Here is a 20855-nt window from a genome sequence, read left to right as displayed (position 1 = left end):
AATCCAGTGATAATATCACTAGGCCATCACCTCCCCAATAGATGCTGGGTGAAGATGGATTTAGTTATGATGCAGGAGGGGAGCCAGGTTGGATGTGGTGTCAATGGTTGGCAGTGTGGATGAAAGCATCCTTTATATCCCCAGGCAATGAAAACTAATGGAGAAACCTATACACAGTGAATGCTACACATTGGCCAAAGCACCTCTGGCTCCAGTGACCTCCTTCCCCTATCTCTTTCCTGAGAGAAAGGCGATAGAGGGAACAGAAAAGGACTCATTAACCAGATAAAATACTTTTCTGTTCTTCCAATTCCTTTCACAACGTCCCTGTGTGGTTAGCCTAAGAAAATAACGATTAGCAAAACAAAACCCCAAAAGCTTAAACAGGATTACTTCAAAAGTTCATTTCTCGTACATCTATAATTAGGGAATGTGTGCAGTCTGTTTGAACTCCGGTTCTCATGCCCACGCACACAGATACAATGACAGACCATTAAAGTGCTGGAGGACTTTTACTCAAACTGCCCAAATAGTGGGAACCGCTGTGTACCGGGTAGTTAAAGTAACTCCTTTCAACTCAAGGGGTGGAATTCTCCCATTCTGCCCGCCACGGGAATGGTAGCAGGCATGGGGGTGAAGGGTGGGGGGGTGAGGCAGGGTGGTGAGGGGGGAGGAGTGTTGGGTAGTGGTGGGTGGTGGTGGGGGGGCATGGGGTGGGTGGTGGAGGGGGGGAGGCGGGGTGGTAGTTGGCGGATCATGGAAAGGTCCGTTTCCCTCGGGTGAGATTTTCCGGTCTTGAGTCAAGCACAGCTGGAAAATCCTGCCCAGGGTGTGCGTTAACCCGGAGTCCCTCTGAGCAATGGGGCCCTGCCTGAAGTGATGTTGGACATTGCCCCATCCAGATTAACTGAAGGAAAGTCCATTGTGACAACCTGTCCTTAAACTGATATCAAATTGGCAATCTTCTGGGAAAAAAAGCCAAAGGGAAGTCTGAGCTGGCAATATAGAGTGTCACTGACACAGCTGGCCAGTGGTTTCTGATAGGTACTTACATCCTGCTGGGGCAGAGAAGATTACATGGTAGATCTAAGCAACTTTAACCTATTAACCCTTTGATAATTGGGTGCAAATCTGGTTTTGCACCCTTTCCATTCAGATTAGGTTGATTAGTTATGTTAAATTGCCCTTAGTGCCCCAGGATGTGTAGGCTAGAAGGATTAATAGAGTAAAAATGTGGGGTTAAGGGGTTGGGATGCTCTGTCAGAGAGTTGGTGTAGGCTTGATGGGTCAAATGATCTCCTCCTGCCCTCTAGGGGTCTATGGTTTCCATATTAGTCAAGAGTAGTATTGAGTAGAGTGTAAAACCAGAGTTTCACTTGATTGCTTGGGACGCCTTGGTGAGTGGGTGGGGGAGGGGGGTGGGATTAGGATAAACTAACCCCCCCGCCCCACTTGATGAATTTGCACTCCTGAAGCAGAGGGTCATGTACCTGGGGGAACACATTTGGAACTGGAGAATGTCACCATTGCAGGAATTCAGTATCTCAGGAGTATGAATATATCCAATTTGCCCTTGTGTCTAAAGTCAGTCCGGAATGGACCCGAGTTGTTAAATGCTGATATCAGTCGACCGGAATTGGAAATTGTGGCCTACGTTCCCTGTGCTGACCCAGCCAAACACTCCTGGAGAGAAACAAACTGGACGTAATCTCCAGAGGTGCCCGAGAGCACGAGGCTCTAAGCTGTGCGGCCAAAGCTGCTTACAGATCAGCTGGGAGGAATGTTGTTTGCTTCCCTCCATCCCACCAAACTCCCCTTCCGTTTCCCTGTAATCTTGAAAGGGTTTACACAGAACATGCCAAGAAAATATCGAAGGTTGTTTCTTCCCATCACTGCGCTTGCCAGAATGGTCCTAATTCCTCCCAGTGCCCAATCTGTTGATCTGGTTTAAGTTTTTGCAGCGTGTTGGACTTTATCCCCCATTGAGAACACGTCCTTTATAATATTTCCTTCCTCTGTGTCCCCACGGCTGGAAATGGATACTGGATGTTACTTTACGCCATTCTACAAATAAGAACCACAACAAACAAAGTACACGGACTAACTCTCCTCCCTGATTCAATCAAAGCCGTTGATCTGGTAGGTTAAAGAGAAGCAGAGCTATCTGGGGACTGTTAGAAAGTCAGACAGCCTCCTATATCAGTACAACCTCAATAAACCTGTCCCTGGGTATTCACTCTGCATCCTGAAACTCCAATGAAAAAGCCATTGACCTGCTACCTTTTGGATGAGGTATCAAACAGTGGCACCCTTTGCCCTATTAGTTGGGAGCATTATTTAGGAGAAATGGGGAGTATGACCATAAGACCATAAGCTATAGGAGCAGAATTAGGACATACAGCCCATTGAGTCTGCTCCTCCATTTGATCATGGCTTCTCAAGCCCATTCTCCCGCCTTTTCCCCGTTACCTTTGCTCCCCTTACTAATGAAGAACCTATCTCTCTCTGTCTTAAATACACTCAATGACTTGGCCTCCACAGCCTTCTGTGGCAATGAATTCCATAAATTCACCACCCTCTGGCTGAAGAAATTCCTCCTCGTCTCAATTCTAAAGTTGTTCCTTTACTCTCAGTCTGTGCCCTTGGATCCAAGTCTCTTTGACAAGTGGAAACATCTTTTTCACATCCACTCAATCCAAGCCTTTCAGTATTCAGTAAGTTTTAGTGAGATCCCCCCCATTTCTTTCTAAACTCCACCGAGTACAGACCCAGAGTCCTCAGATGCTCCTCATATCTCAAACTTTTCATCCCCCGTGTCATTCTGGTGAACATCCTGTGGACCCTCTCCAAGTAAGAAGTCTCACAACACCAGGTTAAAGTCCAACAGGTTTATTTGTAGCAAACGCCACGAGCTTTCGGAACTGGCTGTTTCTTCGTCAAGTGGGTGGGAATTCTGATCACAAACTACTTACTGTGTTTACTGAGAGTTCTTACTGTGTTTATCCCAGTCCAACGCCAGCATCTCCACACCATGATCCTCTCCAAGGCCAGGACATCCTTTCTTAGATACAGGGCCCAAAAGTGCTCACAATATTCCAAAGGTTCTCCCCGTTCCCTGGACAACATTTAATCCTGAATCCAAGTCAGCAACGCAGATTATCAAGATTGGCGCCATGTGCATCAAGTGAGCTGCCACATTGAGTACAATTCAGAAAGGTACTCGAAAAGCTTCCAAACCCTCTGGGATGTCCAGGTGTGCTTTATAAAAACACTTTCAAATGTGTTCAGAAACCTGGTAAAGAGTCGCAGTGACATTTTGAGAAAATGCTATTCGTTGTCATCTCCTTTGGACTTGGGGGCGGAGGGGTGTCGATGTACTATTAATCACAGAGTGTGGAAATCGCCTTAATGCAGGTACATTCTGACATTGATTGTCCTATAAGCAGAGGCAGCTGAGTTGGAGAGCTCCTTGTAGGTTAGTGGCACTGAGGAAGTGTCTGACAGTAAACTGGCCTGAACCTAATAGACCTGCCTGGAGTGATTCTTCCACCAGAACCACTTGTTGTGATGATGTGGAGATGTCAGCGTTGGACTGGGGTGGGCACAGTAAGAAGCCTCACAGCACCAGGTTAAAGTCCAATAGGGATATTTGGAATCACGAGCGCTGCTGCTCTATCAGGTGAGTGTAGAATTGGGTTCACAAACACGGCACACATAGACAGAGACTCCATTGCAAGATAATGGTTAGAATGTGAGTCTTTACAGGTAACCAAATCTTTACAGCTTATAGACAGTGCGAGTAGAGAGAAGGATATTCACAGATTAAAGAATTGTCCCAAGGCAGGATTTTGCAAGCCCAGGCCAAATGATGGGAGTTACAGATAGTGTGACATGAACCCAAGATCCGGGTTAAGGCCATCCTCATGTGTGCGGAACTTGGCTATCGGTTTCTGCTCGGCGATTCTGTGTTATCGTGCACTTCGGGTAAGCGTTCTCCAAGGCAGCCTTCAAGACACATGACAATGCAGAATCGCTGAGCGGAAACTGATAGCCAAGTTCTGTATGCATGAGAATGGCCTGAACCGGGATCTTGGGTTCATGTCACACTACGTGTAACTCCTATCATTTGGCTTGGGCTTGCAAAATCCTGCTAACTGTCCTGGCTCAGACAATTCACAGCTCTTTAACCTGTGATTAACCCTCTCTCCACTTGCACTGTCTGTACCTGTGAAGACTTGGTTACCTGTAAAAACTTGCATTCCAACCATTATCTTGCAATTGTGTCTCTATCTATCTGTTTGTGAAACCTACCTCTCCCCTCACCTGCTGAAGGAGCAGCGCTCTGAAAGCTCGTGATTCCAAATAAACCTGTTGGACTTTAACCTGGTGTTGTGAGACCTCTTACTTGTTGTGAGTTACAGGGAGACCCACTGATGTTGGCAGTAACATTTACAGATGTATCTCTCTAATGTCCTGGCAAATAAGGATCGGTTGGTGACTGGAAGGGGCTTGATGTTAAATTGGAATATTTAGCTACAGTGAGTTGTCACTTCAACCACTGCAAAATTCACCAACTTCCTGATTGAGTCAAATGACCAAATACCTAACTGACCATCCCCTTAACCAATGAGATTGAGAAAGAAGCAGGAATAGCAGAGAGGCATCTTCAGAGGATGGGGGATCTGATGAACTCTCGACTCCAGAGGTTCAGGGAGGCTCAGTCATTGAGTATGTTCAAGGCTGCGATTGAGAGATTTCCACGGATAGATTAAAAACGAGGGATCCGGGGAGAGTAGAGGAAAATGGAACTGAGGCAGAAGATGAACTATCATCTCACAGGGTGTGTTTGAAGGGCTGGATGGCCTACTCCTGCCCCTATTTTATGTTAAGGAGGCTGAATTAGTCAAATCAGGGACAGAAAGAGAAATAAAGAAAAGAAATGAAAGATTGGATGAAGAGAGGGAGAGATGGAGAGAAAAGAGAACGGGCTGGCACAATGGTTGGCACTGCTGCCACACAGCGCCAGGGTCCCGGATTCGATTCCTGGCTTGGATCACTGTCTGTGTGGAGTTTGCACATTCTCCCCGTCTCTATGTGGGTTTCCCCTGGGTGCTCTGGTTTCCTTCCACAGTTGAAAGGTGTATGGGTTAGGTTGATTGGTCATGCTAAATTGACCCTATTATTGGAGGAATTAGAAGGGTAAATATGTGGGGTTATGGGGATAGGGTGAGATTGTTGCTGGAGCAGACTCGATGGGCCAAATGGTCTCCTTCTGTACTGTGATCTATTCTATGAAAGAAAAAGTAAGACTGTTTTCAAAAGAAGAATGTACCAAATGTAGGACTGAGATTCCACATTCCAAAATGTTTCCTTTCTGAGATAGTGATTTGTGGCAATGTTGTAACAATCATCGTGTTAAAAATATATTGTTGCTGCTAACTCTGACCTACATATCTGAGATATGTGTTTACTGGGAAACTGTTAAAACCCAGCCTGTTCTTAGAAGAATAGAATCATACAGTGCAAAATGAGGCCTTACACCCCATTGAGCCTGCACCAACAACAATCCCACCTGGGCCTTATATCCATAACCCCATGTATTTATCCTGCTAATCCCTCTGATACTATGGGGCAATTCAGCATTGCCAACCCACGAATCTGCACATCTTTGGACTGTGGAAGGAAACTGGAGCACCCTGAGGAAACCCATGCAGGCACGGGGAGAATGTGCAAACTCTGCACGGACAGGGACCCAAGGCCGGAATCGAACCCGGGTCCCTGGCTCCCGTGAGGCAGCAGTGCTGAATTGCCCCTTAGATGTCCCAAGATGTGTAGCATTAGGGTGATTAGCAGGGGGTTACCTGCCTAGGCATGCTCTTGGAGAGTTACTGCAAACTTGATGGGTCAAATGGCCTCCTTCTGCACTGTAGGGATTCTATGATTTAGAGGTACTCTCAGTTCAGGTGTGGTCTGAATAAGATCCCACACTAGTTTAACATCACATCTCTGCATTTCAGCAATGAAGCCCAGTGCTTTATTTGATATTTTTATGTCTTTATTAACGCATGTAGCCACTTTCAGTGTAGCCTGAGATTCCTGCGCTCCCATACCCCACTTAGATATTTATTACTAGAGTTAAGTGGCCTCTTTATTCTCTGACCAAACTGTGTAACATCACGGTTATCTAAGTGTCTATATATGCCGTGTTTGTGAAACCTACCTCTCCACTCACCGAATGAAGGAGCAGCGCTCCGAAAGCTCGCGATTCCAAGTAAACCTGTTGGATTTTAACCTGGTGTTGCGAGACTTCTTACAGTGCCCACCCCAGTCCAACGCCAGCATCTCCGCACCATAAGTTTAACAAAGCGTAGAGGAGATGTGCAAGGCAAGTTTTTTACACAGAGGGTGGTGAATGTCTGGAACGCGCTGCCCGGGGAGGTGGTGGGAGCAGTGGCAATAGCAGCATTTAAGGGACAGCTGGACGAATACATGGATAGGGTGGGAATGGAAGGGTACGGACTCCATAATTGCACACGGTTTTAGTTTAGGCAGCCATCATGATGGGTGCAGGTTTGGAGGGCCGAAGGGCTTGTTCCTGTGCTGTACTGTTGTTTTCTTTGTTCTTTGCACCCCTGTGGGGCAGCATGGTGGGACAGTGGTTGGCACTGCTACCTCATAGCGCCAGGGACCCCGGTTCGATTCCTGTCTGTGTGGAGTCTGCACATTCTCCCCGTGTCTGCGTGGGTTTCCTCTGGGTGCTCTGGTTTCCCTCCCAACGTCCAAAGATGTGCGGGTTAGGTTGATTGGCCATGCTAAATTGCCCCTCAGTGTCAGGGGGACTAGCGGGGGTAAATGCATGGGGTTATGGGGATAGGGCTTGAGTGGGATTGTGTTGGTGCAGACTCGATGGGCCGAATGGTCTACTTCTGCACTGTAGGGAATCTATGGTCTATTCCTGTTCTCTTTGTTCTTTCTACATTGAAGTTCAGTCTACATTTTACAGCCACACACCCATCCTCCAGTTTCTTATCCCTGTTTGTTTCCTTCCAGACTGCAGCGGGATGCAGGACTGCGCAGGTGCTGATGCAGTATTGCATTGGGGCCAATTACTACTGGCTGCTGATCGAAGGAATCTACTTACACAATCTGTTGGTCATCGCTGTCTTCTCTGAGAAGAGCTACTTCAATATTTATTTATGTGTTGGCTGGGGTGGGTGCCCTCTTCACTCTTGTCGACTGCATTGTTGCCTGGGGGTGTTTGGGTGGGATCAGGACTGCAAAGGGGGGCAGCCATTAACAGACCATCGGTCGTGATCATATAGTGACCAATTGTAAAGTACCCTCAGAACTTCAAAATGAATCAGTGCTACAAACATAGAATATAGGAGCAGGAGGAGGCCATTTGGCCCTTCGAGCCTGCTCCACCATTCATTATGATCATGACTGATCATCCAACTCAATAGCCTGTTCTTGCCTCCCCCCTCCCCTTCCCCATCCCGTATCCTTTGATCCCCTTGGCCCCGACTGCCAAATCTAATCTTGAAAACATACAGTCTTTTGGATCAGTGGATCTTGATCCTAACATTCTCACCGGTTTACTAGTTGGAACTTGCAACTCCCCATAGCCAGGATGGAGGGTTTCAGCTGTTTCATTCTAATGGAAATACCTCGTGAATATCAGCACTGCAAATCCCCCAAGGACCATAGAATCCATAGAATTCCTACACTGCAGAAAGAGGCCATCCAGCCCATCGAGTCTGCACCAACACTCCAAACAAGCATCCCACCCAGGCCCTACCCTCCCCCTGCCCTATCCCCGTAACCCCATGCATTTGGCATAACCGATCCACCCAACCTACACGTGTTTGGACATTAAGGGGCAATTTACCATGCTCATTCATCTAACCTGCACATCCTTGGATACTAAGGGGCAATTTAGCATGGCCAATTCACCTAACCTGCACATCTTTGCACACTAAGGGCAATTTAGCATGGCCAATATACCTAATCTGCACATCCTTGGACACTAAGGGGCAATTTAGCATCACCAATCCACCTAACCTGCACATCATTGGACACTAAGGGGCAATTTAGCATGGCCAATGCACCTAACCGGCACATCCTTGGACTGTGGGAGGAAACCAGAGCCCTGGAGGAAACACGGGGAAATGTGCACAGTCCATGACAGTCACCCAAGGCTGGAATCGAACCCAGATCCCTGGCACTGTGAGGCATCCTGTGCTTACAGGAATCATTGACAGAGACCCGCATGTCCACTCTGGGGTGTCCTGACGTCTTAGTAAATGTGCTTCTTGATGGGGTGATCTGGGGTTCAGTCTGGCCTGTGTTTGAGTGGCTGAGTTGAGCCGCAGACAGTCAGTGTTCCCAGTGCTCCTGGGTAAAGAAAGATCAGCTCGGACAACTGCTCATGAAATCCGCTCAAAGAACATTCTGGAAAGTACAGGCGTTTGGGCATGGCTAAGATCAGGATTGCGGTTGCCACCATCTCAAATGCCACCTGCCAATCACTGTCCATTCCTGCAAATGAGGGGCTAAGTGGATTAGAGCATGGTTGGTCTTTTCCAAAGAGTAGGCCCAATAATGTTAACCAAATTCACTCTTCAAACCATTCTCTGTTTAATTCAACAATAACCCAAATTCTGCTCTTTCACATTGCTTTGCAGGATCCCCGGTCTTATTTGTTGTTCCTTGGGTGGTCGTCAAGTATTTATTTGAAAATACTGGGTAAGTTGACCTGCGACTTGCGTGCACATTCCAGGAGCAGGCCTCACCTTGAACACCACCCACCCGTTTCCCTCAGGCACCTCAATCCAGATCATTCCAAGCGGAACTTTTCAGTGATGGAGGTGACTGAAACCAGGCGAGGTTTCGCTCAGTGACCCCCAGAAAGGAAAGGGTGAATCCTCTCGCCCCAGTGAGGAGAGTTAGAGACTCGACCCCTGGGCCTAGATGTGAAAGGGTAGAGTGTGTATGCACCCACACACATTATGCTCATCCTCCATTGGAATGGGGTACAATCATATATGTGTAGGGAATGCCATATTCCTCAGAAGCTCTTCGAGTAGGTGGGAGTGAATAAATATCTCCTGCAGTGTTAAAGGAAGATCTCCATGGACAGACTGCTCAAAGGATAATGTAGCTGGAGTAATCACTAGTTAAAAATTGAAGCAGTTCTATCTCAAAACTCATCCATTCACTAGTTTTAACTGCTCCTGGCGACACTTCAATCTCACACATCTCAGCGCCTTCTAAGTTTAAATCGAGGTCTTATGGGAGAGCTTTATGTATGGACTGTCAGTAAATGTTCTAAATTCTGTGTTCTCTTTACTGGGATATTTAAAGTTTATTTTCTTGGTGTCACAAGTAGACTTACATTCGTGAAAATCCCCTAGTCGCCACATTCTGGCACCTTTCCAGGTACATTGAGGGAGAATTTAGCATAGCCAATGTGCCTAACCAGCACATCTGTCGGACTGTGAGCATAGAACATAGAACATTAGAGTACAGTACAGGCCCCTTGGCCCACGATGTTGCACCGACCTGTGAAACCAATCTAAAGCCCATCTAACCTACATATTCCAATATCATCCACATGTTTATCCAGTGACCATTTAAATGCCCTTAATGTTGGTGAATCCACTACTGCTGCAGGCAGGGCATTCCACGCCTTTACTACTCTCTAAGTAAAGAATCTACCTCTGACATCTATCCGATATCTATCACCCCTCAATTTAAAGCTATGTCCCCTTGTGTTAGCTGTCACCATCTGAGGAAAAAGGTTCTCACTGTCCACCCTATCTAATCCTCTGATCATCTTATATGCCTCTATTAAGTCACCTCTTAATCTTCTCTCTAACGAAAAGAGCCTCAAGTTCCTCAGACTTTCCTCGTGAGGCCTTCCCACCATACCAGGCAACATCCTGGTAAATCTCCTCTGCACCCTTTCCCATGCTTCCACATCCTTCCTATAATGTGGTGACCAGAACTGTACGCAATACTCCAAGTGCGGCTGTACCAGAGTTTTGTACAGCTGTAACATGACCTCATGGCTCCGAAACTCAATCCCTCTACCAATAAAAGCTAACACACTGTATGCCTTCTTAACAACCCTATCAACCTGGGTGCCAACTTTCAGGGATCTATGCACATGGACACCGAGATCTCTCTGCTCATCCACACTACCAAGTAATTTTCCATTAGCCCAGTACTCTGTATTCCTGTTACTCTTTCCAAAATGAATCACCTCGCACTTTTCCACATTGAACTCCATTTGCCACCTCTCAGCCCAGCTCTGCAGCTTATCTATGTCCCTCTGTAACCTGCAACATCCTTCCACACTGTCCACAATTCACCAACTTCAGTGTCATCCACAAATTTACTAACCCATCCTTCTACGCCCTCATCCAGTTCATTTATAAAAATGACAAACAGCAGTGGCCCCAAAACAGATCCTTGTGCTACACCACTAGTAACTAAACTCCAGGATGAACATTTCCCAACAACTACCACCCTCTGTCTTCTTGCAGCGAACCAATTCCTGATCCAAACCACTAAATCACCCTCAATCCCATGCCTCCGTATTTTCTGCAGTAGCTTACCATGGGGAACCTTATCAAACACTTTACTGAAATCCATGTACACCACATCAACTACTTTACTCTCATCCACCTCTTTGGTCACCTTCTCAAAAACTCAATAAGGTTTGTGAGGCACGACCTACCCTTTACAAAACTGTGCTAACTTTCCCAATCAAATTATTCCTTTCTAGATGATTATAAATCCTATCTCTTATAATCCTTTCCAAAACTTTGCCCACAACAGAAGTAAGGATCACTGGTCTATAATTACCAGGGTTGTCACTACTCCCCTTCTTAAACAAGAGGACAACATTTACTATCCTCCAGTCTTCTGGCACTATTCCTGTAGACAATGACGACATAAAGATTAAAGCCAAAGGCTCTGCAATCTCCTCCTTAGCTTCCCAGAGAATCCTGGGATAAATCCCATCTGGCCCAGGGGACTTATCTATTTTCACAGTGTGGGGGGAAACTGGAGCACCTGGAGGAAACCCGCAGACATAGGGAGAATGTGCAGACTCTGCACAGACTGTGACCCAAGCCAGGAATTGAACCCGGGACCCTGACTTTGTGAGGCAGCAATGCTAACCACTGTGCTGCCCCAGTGTGGGGTTGGAGGGTGGATAGAGGCTGGGCAGCCGGTCTCATTGACTTCATTCCATTTCATCATTTGAACAGAAGCATCGATTCTATTTGATCATTTTGCATCTTCTAACAAGTATTACATAGAATCATAGAACCCTTACAGTGCAGAAGGAGGCTATTGAATCTGCACTGACACTCTACAGAGCATCTTACCCAAGCCTCCTACCCCATCCTATCCCTGTCATTCCACATATTTACCATGGCTAATCCCCCTAGCCTACACATCTTTGGAGTGTGGGAGCACCCGGAGGAAGCCCACACTGGCATGGGGAGAACATGCAGACTCCACACCTGAATTGAACCTGGGTCCCTGGTGCTGTGGGGCAGCAGTGCCAACCACTGTGCCATCATGCTGCATTACACAGCATTTACAGACCATTCAGCTCCATACGAGCCATCTCCAACACCCCCACATCTCACGCCACCAATATACCCTCCCATTCCATTCTCTCGTGTGTTTTTGTACATTTCCCTTAAATGCATCGAGTGCCAAAATTGCTGCTACTCCTCCGAATTAAATGACGAATGTTAACCAAATTAATGAATGTTAACTGAACCCACGCTGGTTGGTGAAGTGAAAACTAAGACACAGCAGCTTTCTTTGCTGGGGAGAGTTTATTGACTTAGTTGATTGTCAATCATCATCATCAGAGTCTCACAGAGCAGAAGGAGACCATTTGGCCCATCGTCTCTGCACTGACCACAATTCCATCCAGGCCCTATCCCCATAAACCCACCCACTTGCGTCCCAGCCGCCCCCATTTATAACTATACAAATACCCAATACCTGTTTAACAATCAAATTTGATTCGACTTATTATTGCCACATGTATTAGTATACAGTGAAAAGTATTGTTTCTCGCCTGCTATAACAGACAAAGCATATGGAAGGAAAGGAGAGAGTGCAGATTGTAGTGTTACAGTCATAGTTAGGGTGTAGAGAAAGATCAATTTAATGCGGGGTAGGTCCATTCAACAGTCTGACAGCAGCAGGGAAGAAGCTGTTCTTGAGTCAGTTGGTACGTGACCTCAGACTTTTGTACCTTTTGTCTGATAGAAAGTGGTAGAAAAGAATATCCGGGGTGTGAGGGGTCCTTGATTATGCCGGCTGCCATTAAACCTCAACAATGGGATTAATAAGATATTGACCCAAAGGGGATGGATCCTTGATCAGAACATTCTGGAACATATTAACATTTGTCCAGAGCAGGAGTCCAAAGATCATGGAGATTTTATTGTTTGCAGTATAGTGACCACCCACTCAGGCATGCTCACTGTCCGCAGTGATCTTTCCTAATTGTCCATGGATTCAATTCTCTAGACAAAGAAACCAAGCAGGGAATCTGACAATCTTCGCACTGAGCAGCAGACGGTGCCTCTCTGTGGTGGGAGAAGCTGGGGGGAGTTGAGTTGATGATTCCGGGGGTGGGGGGAGGTGTTGGAAGTAGGGGAGCTGGGGTCAGGTTTCCTGCTTTTTAATCTGAAGCTCAGCAACATCTCGTTTCTCTCCAGGTGCTGGACAACAAATGAGAACATGGCCTACTGGTGGATTATCCGTTCGCCCATCCTGCTGTCCATACTGGTACTGAGGACAATACTTCACCACTCTTCACTTTGTAAAAGTTCAACAGGAAAGCAAACATTTATCCTTGTCCCATTCCGTTATCTTATTTTTCAGATCAATTTCTTCATTTTTATCAGAATTATTCATATCTTAGTATCCAAGCTTCGAGCTCACCAGATGAGGTACACGGATTATAAATTCAGGTAAGCCTTTCTGTCTCACTTCTATCAATATTCCCCCCTTTCCGATCTCTCCTTTCACTCATCCATCACGTTCCTCCCTTCCCTTCCCCTCACCTCCTCATCACTCACTCCTCATCCTGCTCCACAGCCCTCTCCTCTTCATTTCTCTCCTCCACAACTCCCCTTCACACCTCATTCTCCTCATCCCTCTCCTTTACAGCCCTCCCGCCCTCAATCTCCCCCTCCTCATTCTCCACTCCTCATTCTTCTCCTCCTCACCAACCTCCCATCCACTGACTCTGTCTACATTTCCCGCTGCCTTGGCAAAGCAGCCAGCATAATCACGGACCCTACGCACCCCGGACATTCTCTCTTCCACCTTCTTCCATCGGGAAAAAGGTACAAAAGTCTGAGGTCACGTACCAACCGACTCAAGAACAGCTTCTTCCCTGCTGCTGTAAGACTTTGAATGGACCTGCCTTGCATTAAGTTGCTCTTTCTCTACACCAGAGCTATGACTGTAACAAGATATTCTGCACTCTCTCCTTTCCTTCTCTATGAACTGTATGCTTTCTCGGTATAGTGTGCAAGAAACAATACTTTTCACTGTATACTAATACATGTGACAATAATAAATTAACTCAAATCATCTCCTCTTTCTCATCATTTCCCTCTTCATCCCTTCTCTCCTTATCTGCCCCTTTTCATCCCTCCTCATCTCCTTCTCCTCATCCCCCCTCTACCTACAGGGAAGAAGGTTATCTAGGATTGCAATGGGATCTTGATCAATTGGGCCAGTGGGCCAACGAATGGCAGATGGAATTTAATTTAGATAAGTGTGAGGTGATGCATTTTGGTAGATCGAATCAGGGCAGGACTTACTTTGTTAATGGTAGGGTATTGGGGAGAGTTATAGAACAAAGAGATCTAGGGATACAGGTTCATAACTCCTTGAAAGTGGAGTCACAGATGGACAGGGTGGCGAAGAAGGCATTCGGCATGCTTGGTTTCATTGGCCAGAACATTGAGTTTGGACGTCTTGTTGAAGTTGTGAGGCCACACTTGGAATATGTGTACAGTTCTGATCACCCTATTATAGAAAGGATATTATTAAGATAGTAGGATTGAGGAAAAATTTACTAGGATGCTACTAGGATTTGAGGGTTTGAGTTATAAGGAGAGGCTGGAAAGAGTGGGACTTTTTTCCCTGGAGCGTAGGAGACTTAGGGTGATCTTATAGAGGTCGATAAAGTAATGAGGGGCACAGATCAGTTAGATAGTCAATATCTGTCCCCAGAGGTAGGGGAGTCTAAAACTAGAGGGCATAGGTTTAAGGTGAGAGGGGAGAGATACAAAAGGGTCTGGGGGCAATTTTTTCAGATAGAGGGTGGTGAGTGTCTGGAACAAGCTGCCAGAGGTAGTAGTAGAGGCGGGTATAGTTTTGTCTTTTAAAAAGCATTTAGACAGGTACATGGGCGAGATGGGTATAGAGGGATATGGGCCAAATGTGAGCAATTGAGACTAGTTTAGTGGTAAAAATTAGGCGACATGGACAAGTTGGGCCGAAGGGCTGTTTCCATGCTGTAACCCTCTATGACTCTGAATCTCTGTCCTCATTGCATCTTCCTCACTAAGAGTGTGTGTGAAGATATTCTAAATGAATCTCACTGTGGAGGAGATGAGAATGTCACTGCAGCTCCATTTGATCTTCTGCTTCTCCCAGATTGTCTAACCTCCTTCCCTCCTCTCCCCAGGCTGGCAAAGTCTACGCTAACCCTGATCCCATTGCTGGGGATTCACGAGGTGGTGTTTGCCTTCATCACAGATGAGCACGCCCAGGGTACACTTCGACACGTCAAGCTTTTCTTCGACTTGTTTCTAAATTCCTTTCAGGTATTTTTACTTCTTTCGAATCATCAGTAATTTGTTCGTTTACCTTTCTGACTAACGGGTGATGGCGAGTGTCATCGTTCACTCAGGGAGTCCAAGGCACAGTGGTTAGCACAGCGCCAGGGACCCGGGTTCGATTCCCGGCTTGGGTCACTGTCTGTGTGGAGTTTGCACATTCTCCCCGTGTCTGCGTGGGTTTCCTCCGGGTGCTCTGGCTTCCTCCCACAATCTGAAAGACTGTGCTGGTTAGGTGCATTGATCCGAACAGGCGCCAAAGCTGTGGTGACTCGGGGAATTTCACAGCAACTTCATTGCAGTGTTAATGTAGCCTTACTTCAAGTGACTGTGGCAAGATGTATCACGTACAACTTGCAACCTGGAGCTATGGGTAGAGCTCCAACTTTCTTTCCATGATGTGGCAGACCAGGGGTCTCTCACTGCCTGCCACAGCAGTGTATTGAAAGTATTTAGAAGTCAGTGTCCAACCTGTTTGAACACATTATGAACACATCTTCCTTGACTATTGAGTCCGGGAGTGGGACTTGAACTCAGATCTCTTGGCTCAGAGGCAGGGTTATTACCCATCGAGCCACAAGGCCATCTAATGGACACAGGATCAGAACGCTGTCTGGTTATTCAACCTCTTTAAACAGTTGCTGCAGACAGTCTCATTGGGAGATGAGTTTCTGTGTCTAACAGAGAGCCATTGGTCTCTTTAACCTAAAGGTGGACAATCGCTGGTTAGCCAGCGTTTATTACCCATCCCTTATTGCCCCTTGAGAAGGTGATGGTGAGCTGCCTTCTTGAATTGCTGCACTCCACGTGCTGGGGTTAACCAGTTAGAGAGGGAATTCCAGGATTTTGACCCTGTGACTGTGAAGGAATAGCGATATATTTCCAAGTCAGGACGGCGAGTGGCTTGAAGGGGAACTTGCAGGTGATGGTGTTCCCATGTATCTGCTGCTCTTGTCCTTCTAGATAAACGTGGTCATGGGTTTGGAAGGTGCTGCCTAAGGATCTTTGGTGAACTGCTGCAGTGCATCGTGTAGATAGTACACACTGCTGCTACCGAGCGTTGGGGGGAATGGATGTTTGTGGATGTGATGCCAATCAATTTGTATCTTCCCCCCAGTGCTTGCCATCTTCCATGGCCTCTGGCTGGAGAGTAGGAGCGCTGGCCATCGTATCCAAACCAGGAATGGAAATGTTTAAGATAATGGAAAAATAATCCCAAGGGGAGACAGAGAATACAACAGATTCCTACACTGCCTGAAATGAACTGGAAACAGATTTCAAAAAGCAATTGGATACTTAGTTGGCAAGGACAAATTTTCAAAGCACTGGGGGAAAGAGCAGGGGAATGGGATTTTTAAAAATTCATCTTTGTGTCGCTGGCTGGCCAGCATTTATTCCCCATCCCCAATTGTCCAAGGGCAGTTGAAAGTCAACCACATAGGGGTGGCATGGTGGCACAAATGACTAGCATTGCTGCCTCACAGCACCAGGGACCCAGGTTCAATTCCAGCCTTGGATCAGTGTCTGTGTGGAATGTGCACATTCTCCCCATGTCTGCATGGGTTTCCTCCGGGTGCTCTGGTTTCCTCCCACAGCCCAAAGATGTGTGGTTTAGGCTGATTGGCCAAGCTAAATTGCCCCTTAGTGTCAGGGGCGTTAACAAGGTAAAGGTGTGGGGTTATGGGAATAAGGCCTGAGTGGGATTGTGGTCGGTACAGACTCAATGGGCTGAATGACCTCCTTCTGTACTGGAGGAATTCAATGATCGGGTGTCACATATCGGCCAGACCAGGTATGGACAGCAGATTTCCTTTCCTAAAGGACATTAGTGAACCAGATGGGTTTTTAAGACAATTGACAATGGTCATAGAATCCCTTCAATGCAATTCAGCCCTTTGAGTATCTTACCCAGGCCCACCCCCTGCTTCCTCACCCTATCCCCATAACTCCATGTACTTACCCCACGTATCTTGGGACATTAAGCAGCCAATCCACTAATCCGCACATCTGTGGACTGTGAGTGGATCACCCGCAGAAAACCCATGCAGACATGGGGTGAATGTGCAGTCTCTGCACAGTCACTCAGTACCGGAATTGAATCCTGGTCCCTGGAGCTGCGAGGCAGCAATGCCAACCACTGTGCCACCATGGTGCCCTGGTCATCATTAGACTGTTAATTCCAGATTTTTATTGAATTCATATTTCACCATCTGCCGTGGTGGGATTTGAACCTGGATCCACAGAGCATTGCTCTGGATCCCTGGATTAATAGCCCAGTGACAATACCACTGTGCTGTTGTATTTGTCATGGGTACAATGGAGCAGTGACTTAGCAGAGATACTGATCTCAATCTTCTTTCCTTCCTCGCAGGGTATGCTGGTGGCCATATTATATTGTTTCGTTAACAGGGAGGTAAGATAATGGGTATTTATTCTTCTCCATTGAGATCACCTCTGGGCCGGGAAAGCTGAGTGACACTCAATTGTCCCGTGCCTTTGTCAGAAGCTGTTAAACCCAGCTGATTTGAATCTCCCATGGAGAGGCCTATCTCATGGGGGCACGATGGGTGGGAAGGCTGGGCAGTGTGTGGGCAGGAGGGAGAGGCTATCCCCCCTTCTCTAACATGGCATCAGTAAAGAGAGAGCAGGAGATACGCTAGGCTTTCTTATCCTCAGTGTAGATAAACAAAGAGGGAGTTTGCTCTGTGACCCTCAGCACAGCCCAACACACCCCATGAAGCAGAATTGTTGCCGTAATGTAGGGGAAGGTGGCAGTGCACAGGCAGATCCCATCAATGCAATAAGCAATTGAATAATCAGTTTTAGTGATGTTGTTTTGGGTGAACTCCCTCCCATCTCAGGTTGGTGCGCACACTCGCCTCTCTCAGTGTCTCACACCTCCCTCGCGCACACTCACCTCTCTCAGTATCTCACACCTCCCTCGCGCACACTCACCTCTCTCAGTATCTCACACCTCCCTCACGCACACTCACCTCTCTCAGTATCTCACACCTCCCTCGTGCACACTCACCTCTCTCAATATCTCACACCTCCCTCACGCACAGTCTCTCCCTCAGTATCTCCCCCCTCCCTCGCGCACACTCACCTCTCTGTAATTCCCGCCTCCCTCCCACACAGCCCCTTTGTCAGTATTTCTCCCGCTTCTAACCCATTATTAATTTTCACTGCTTTCCATGATCCCATTCCAGGTGCAGTCGGAACTCCTGAAGAAGTGGAAAAGGTGGAAACTGGGGCAGGACATTGAGGAGGAGTACAGACACACGTACAGCCAACCTCAGCACGTGAGGAACGGGAGTGTCAACCTGGAGAAACACAAGCTGGTCAACAACTGTCACAACAGCACCGGCGAGACTAACCTCACTGTGGAACCCACACCTCCTTATGTTGAAAAGGCCGAGCTGTCCTCTGAACAAATAACTCTGAGGGAGAAGCTGGGTCGCTCCGAATCCCTCAAAGAAACAGAACAAAGGTCGGCGGACTTGGTGGAGAGTCATTGCTAACAGGAAGGTCGGATACGCCGTGGCCAGCCTGGGACGTATGAGGAGGAGCTGATCGTGAGCCCAAGGGAAAACTTGGGAAATCTTATCATTGTTAATGGAAAGCTGAGAGGAACTCACCAATTTTCATTGCATGGAACGCTTGCTGCCAAACCTGGAGGAACGTTGGGCCTGTACCCTTGGGAGTTCCCCTTGTTCTCCGAACAATCTTCCTGCCACCCCTGTGACTGACTGAGTGGCTGGCTGTGTGACCCCAGTCCACGTCTCTCTTTATTTTTTTTTTGGAAACAAAAAAGTTGCATTAATAAAACATTTCTTCAGGCAAGAGTGATCAAAAGCGATGTCTGCCTCGTGGGTAAGAGTGGAAGGCTGTAAGATGGCACTTTACACCGCACCGATTGCCGGATCGGAAGACGGATCCTTACGGACTTTCAATATCCCAACCAGATCCCAAAGAAAAGAACTGCAATGTTCAAACTGTCATTAGGTAGCTTTTAACAAGGGGGAGGAACGAGGTGGTGGTTGGGAGTGTGGGGCGTTGGGGGGGCGGGGGAGCGGGTGAAAGGGGGAGGGGGGCGAAGGGAGGGCTTGGTGAGGCTACAACCAAAACACAGAGGAGTCATTTTAACCTTGATTTCCCTTAACCCTATTGATGTAACTGTTCAAAGCCAGGCTAAATCTAAAGTAGGCATCGTGTGTGTGTGTGTGTGTGTGTGTGTGTGTGTGTGTGTGTGTGTGTGTGTGTGTGTGTGTGTGTGTGTGTGTGTGTGTGTATGCGTACACACGTGTGTGGAAGTTTTTTTAAGTTTAGTTTTATTTATTATTTTCACAAGTAGGCTAACATTAACACTGCAATGAAGTTACTGTGAAATTCCCCAAGTCGCCGCACTCCGGCACCTGTTCGGGTACACTGAGGGAGAATCTAGCACGGCCAACGCACCTAACCCAGTACATTTTTTGGACTGTGGGAGGAAACGGGAGCACCCGGAGGAAACCCACGCAGACACGGGGAGAACGTGCAAACTCCACACAGACAGTGACCCGAGCTGAGATTGAACCCGTGTACCTGGAGCTGTGAGACAAAAATGCTAACCACTGTGCTACCGTGCCATTGTATGTTTGCATATGTGTGTGCATGTGTGAGAGTATCTGTGGTTCTGTGTATGTGTGTGTGCATTTGTGTGTGTGCATATGCATTTGTGTATTTGTAAGCATGTGTGTGCATGTGTTTATGTGTGCATTTGTGTGTATACATGCATGCTGTGGTGTGTGCATGATTGTCCGCGTGTGTATGTGTACATGCATGCATTTGTATATGTGCATATATGTGCATGTTTGTCTGTGTGTGTGTGTACATGCATGCAGTTTGTGTGCATGTTTGTCTGCGTGTGTGTGTGAACATGCATGCTCTTGTATATGTGCATATGTGTGCATGTTTGTCTGCGTGTGTGTGTACATGCATGCTGTTTTGTGTGTGTGCATGTTTGTCTGCATGTGTGTGTGTGTACATGCATGCACTTGTGTATGTTACTGAGCAATAAGTCAGCCTCACGTGAACAAGGTGTTTGATCTGGGTTGGTGTTTTGTGTGGGTGACTCAGGAAGATATCACAGGCTTGGAGTTCCTGTTGAATGTGCTGAAGGATGGCAGAGTGGATGTGTGTGTGTGTGGGATTATATCTGAACCGCTACACGCCCCAACTGTGAACATTCCTTGTTATTAATGACCTGCCCTGACTCTGGCAAAGCTGAAAATGAAGCTTCTACATTTTAACATTCAAATGCAACAAAGTCTACCCGTCTTAAACAAAAACTGACCAATCTTCACTGGATATGAAGATATTGAAGGTTCCTGGGAGACGGGTGATTTGGGGGTTGATGACATTTACACCGTTCATAGCCAGCATTCCAATGTTCAACTCCATAAAACTCGGAAGGGCAGCAATCCGAGTTATAAAGCAACGTTCTCACTGAAACTAGTGAAGAGTTGGAAACATGCCTTAGAAATTACAATGTAAGGGATCATAATACAAAAATAATCAGCATGTATGCACACAGGTACACATACACACACAATGTACATGCATACACATACATACACAGCACACACGTGCACACACACGTAAACATATGCGTGCACACACACGTGAACATGTACATGCACGCATACATGTGCATACGTGCACACACATACATACACAGCACATGTGCACACAGGCACGCACACATGTACATGCACAAACATGCATGCACACACATGCATACGTGCACACACATACACAGCACACACGTGCACACACACATGCACACATATGCACGTACATACACGCATGTGAACACGTACATGCACGCACACACACATATGTGCACACTCATGCATACACAGCACACGTGTGCACACACACATGCACACAAATACACACACATGGACGCACATACACATG

At 46.9% G+C, this 20855-nt stretch overlaps 1 protein-coding gene across 4 annotated transcripts in view; it reads left to right on the top strand.

Moving 5' to 3' along the window:
* LOC145356621 (glucagon receptor-like) overlaps positions 1-18912 on the top strand; it is a 111120-nt gene extending 92208 nt beyond the window's left edge. For all 4 annotated transcript variants that reach the window (XM_080209440.1, XM_080209438.1, XM_080209439.1 and 1 more), the window contains 7 exons: positions 7051-7210; positions 8685-8745; positions 12756-12825; positions 12922-13010; positions 14744-14882; positions 17266-17307; positions 18104-18912. In XM_080209440.1, the coding sequence (XP_080065566.1) occupies positions 7051-7210; positions 8685-8745; positions 12756-12825; positions 12922-13010; positions 14744-14882; positions 17266-17307; positions 18104-18415 (873 nt within the window). In that variant the 3' untranslated portion in view covers positions 18416-18912. The remainder of the gene's footprint in view (positions 1-7050; positions 7211-8684; positions 8746-12755; positions 12826-12921; positions 13011-14743; positions 14883-17265; positions 17308-18103) is intronic.
* Positions 18913-20855: the final 1943 nt, after the last annotated feature.

The sequence above is a fragment of the Carcharhinus amblyrhynchos genome, chromosome 21 (genome assembly GCF_965287045.1).
Source record: "Carcharhinus amblyrhynchos chromosome 21, sCarAmb.v2.hapA, whole genome shotgun sequence".
Taxonomy (NCBI): Eukaryota; Metazoa; Chordata; class Chondrichthyes; order Carcharhiniformes; family Carcharhinidae; genus Carcharhinus; species Carcharhinus amblyrhynchos.
This window is presented reverse-complemented; position numbering and strand designations above follow the sequence as displayed.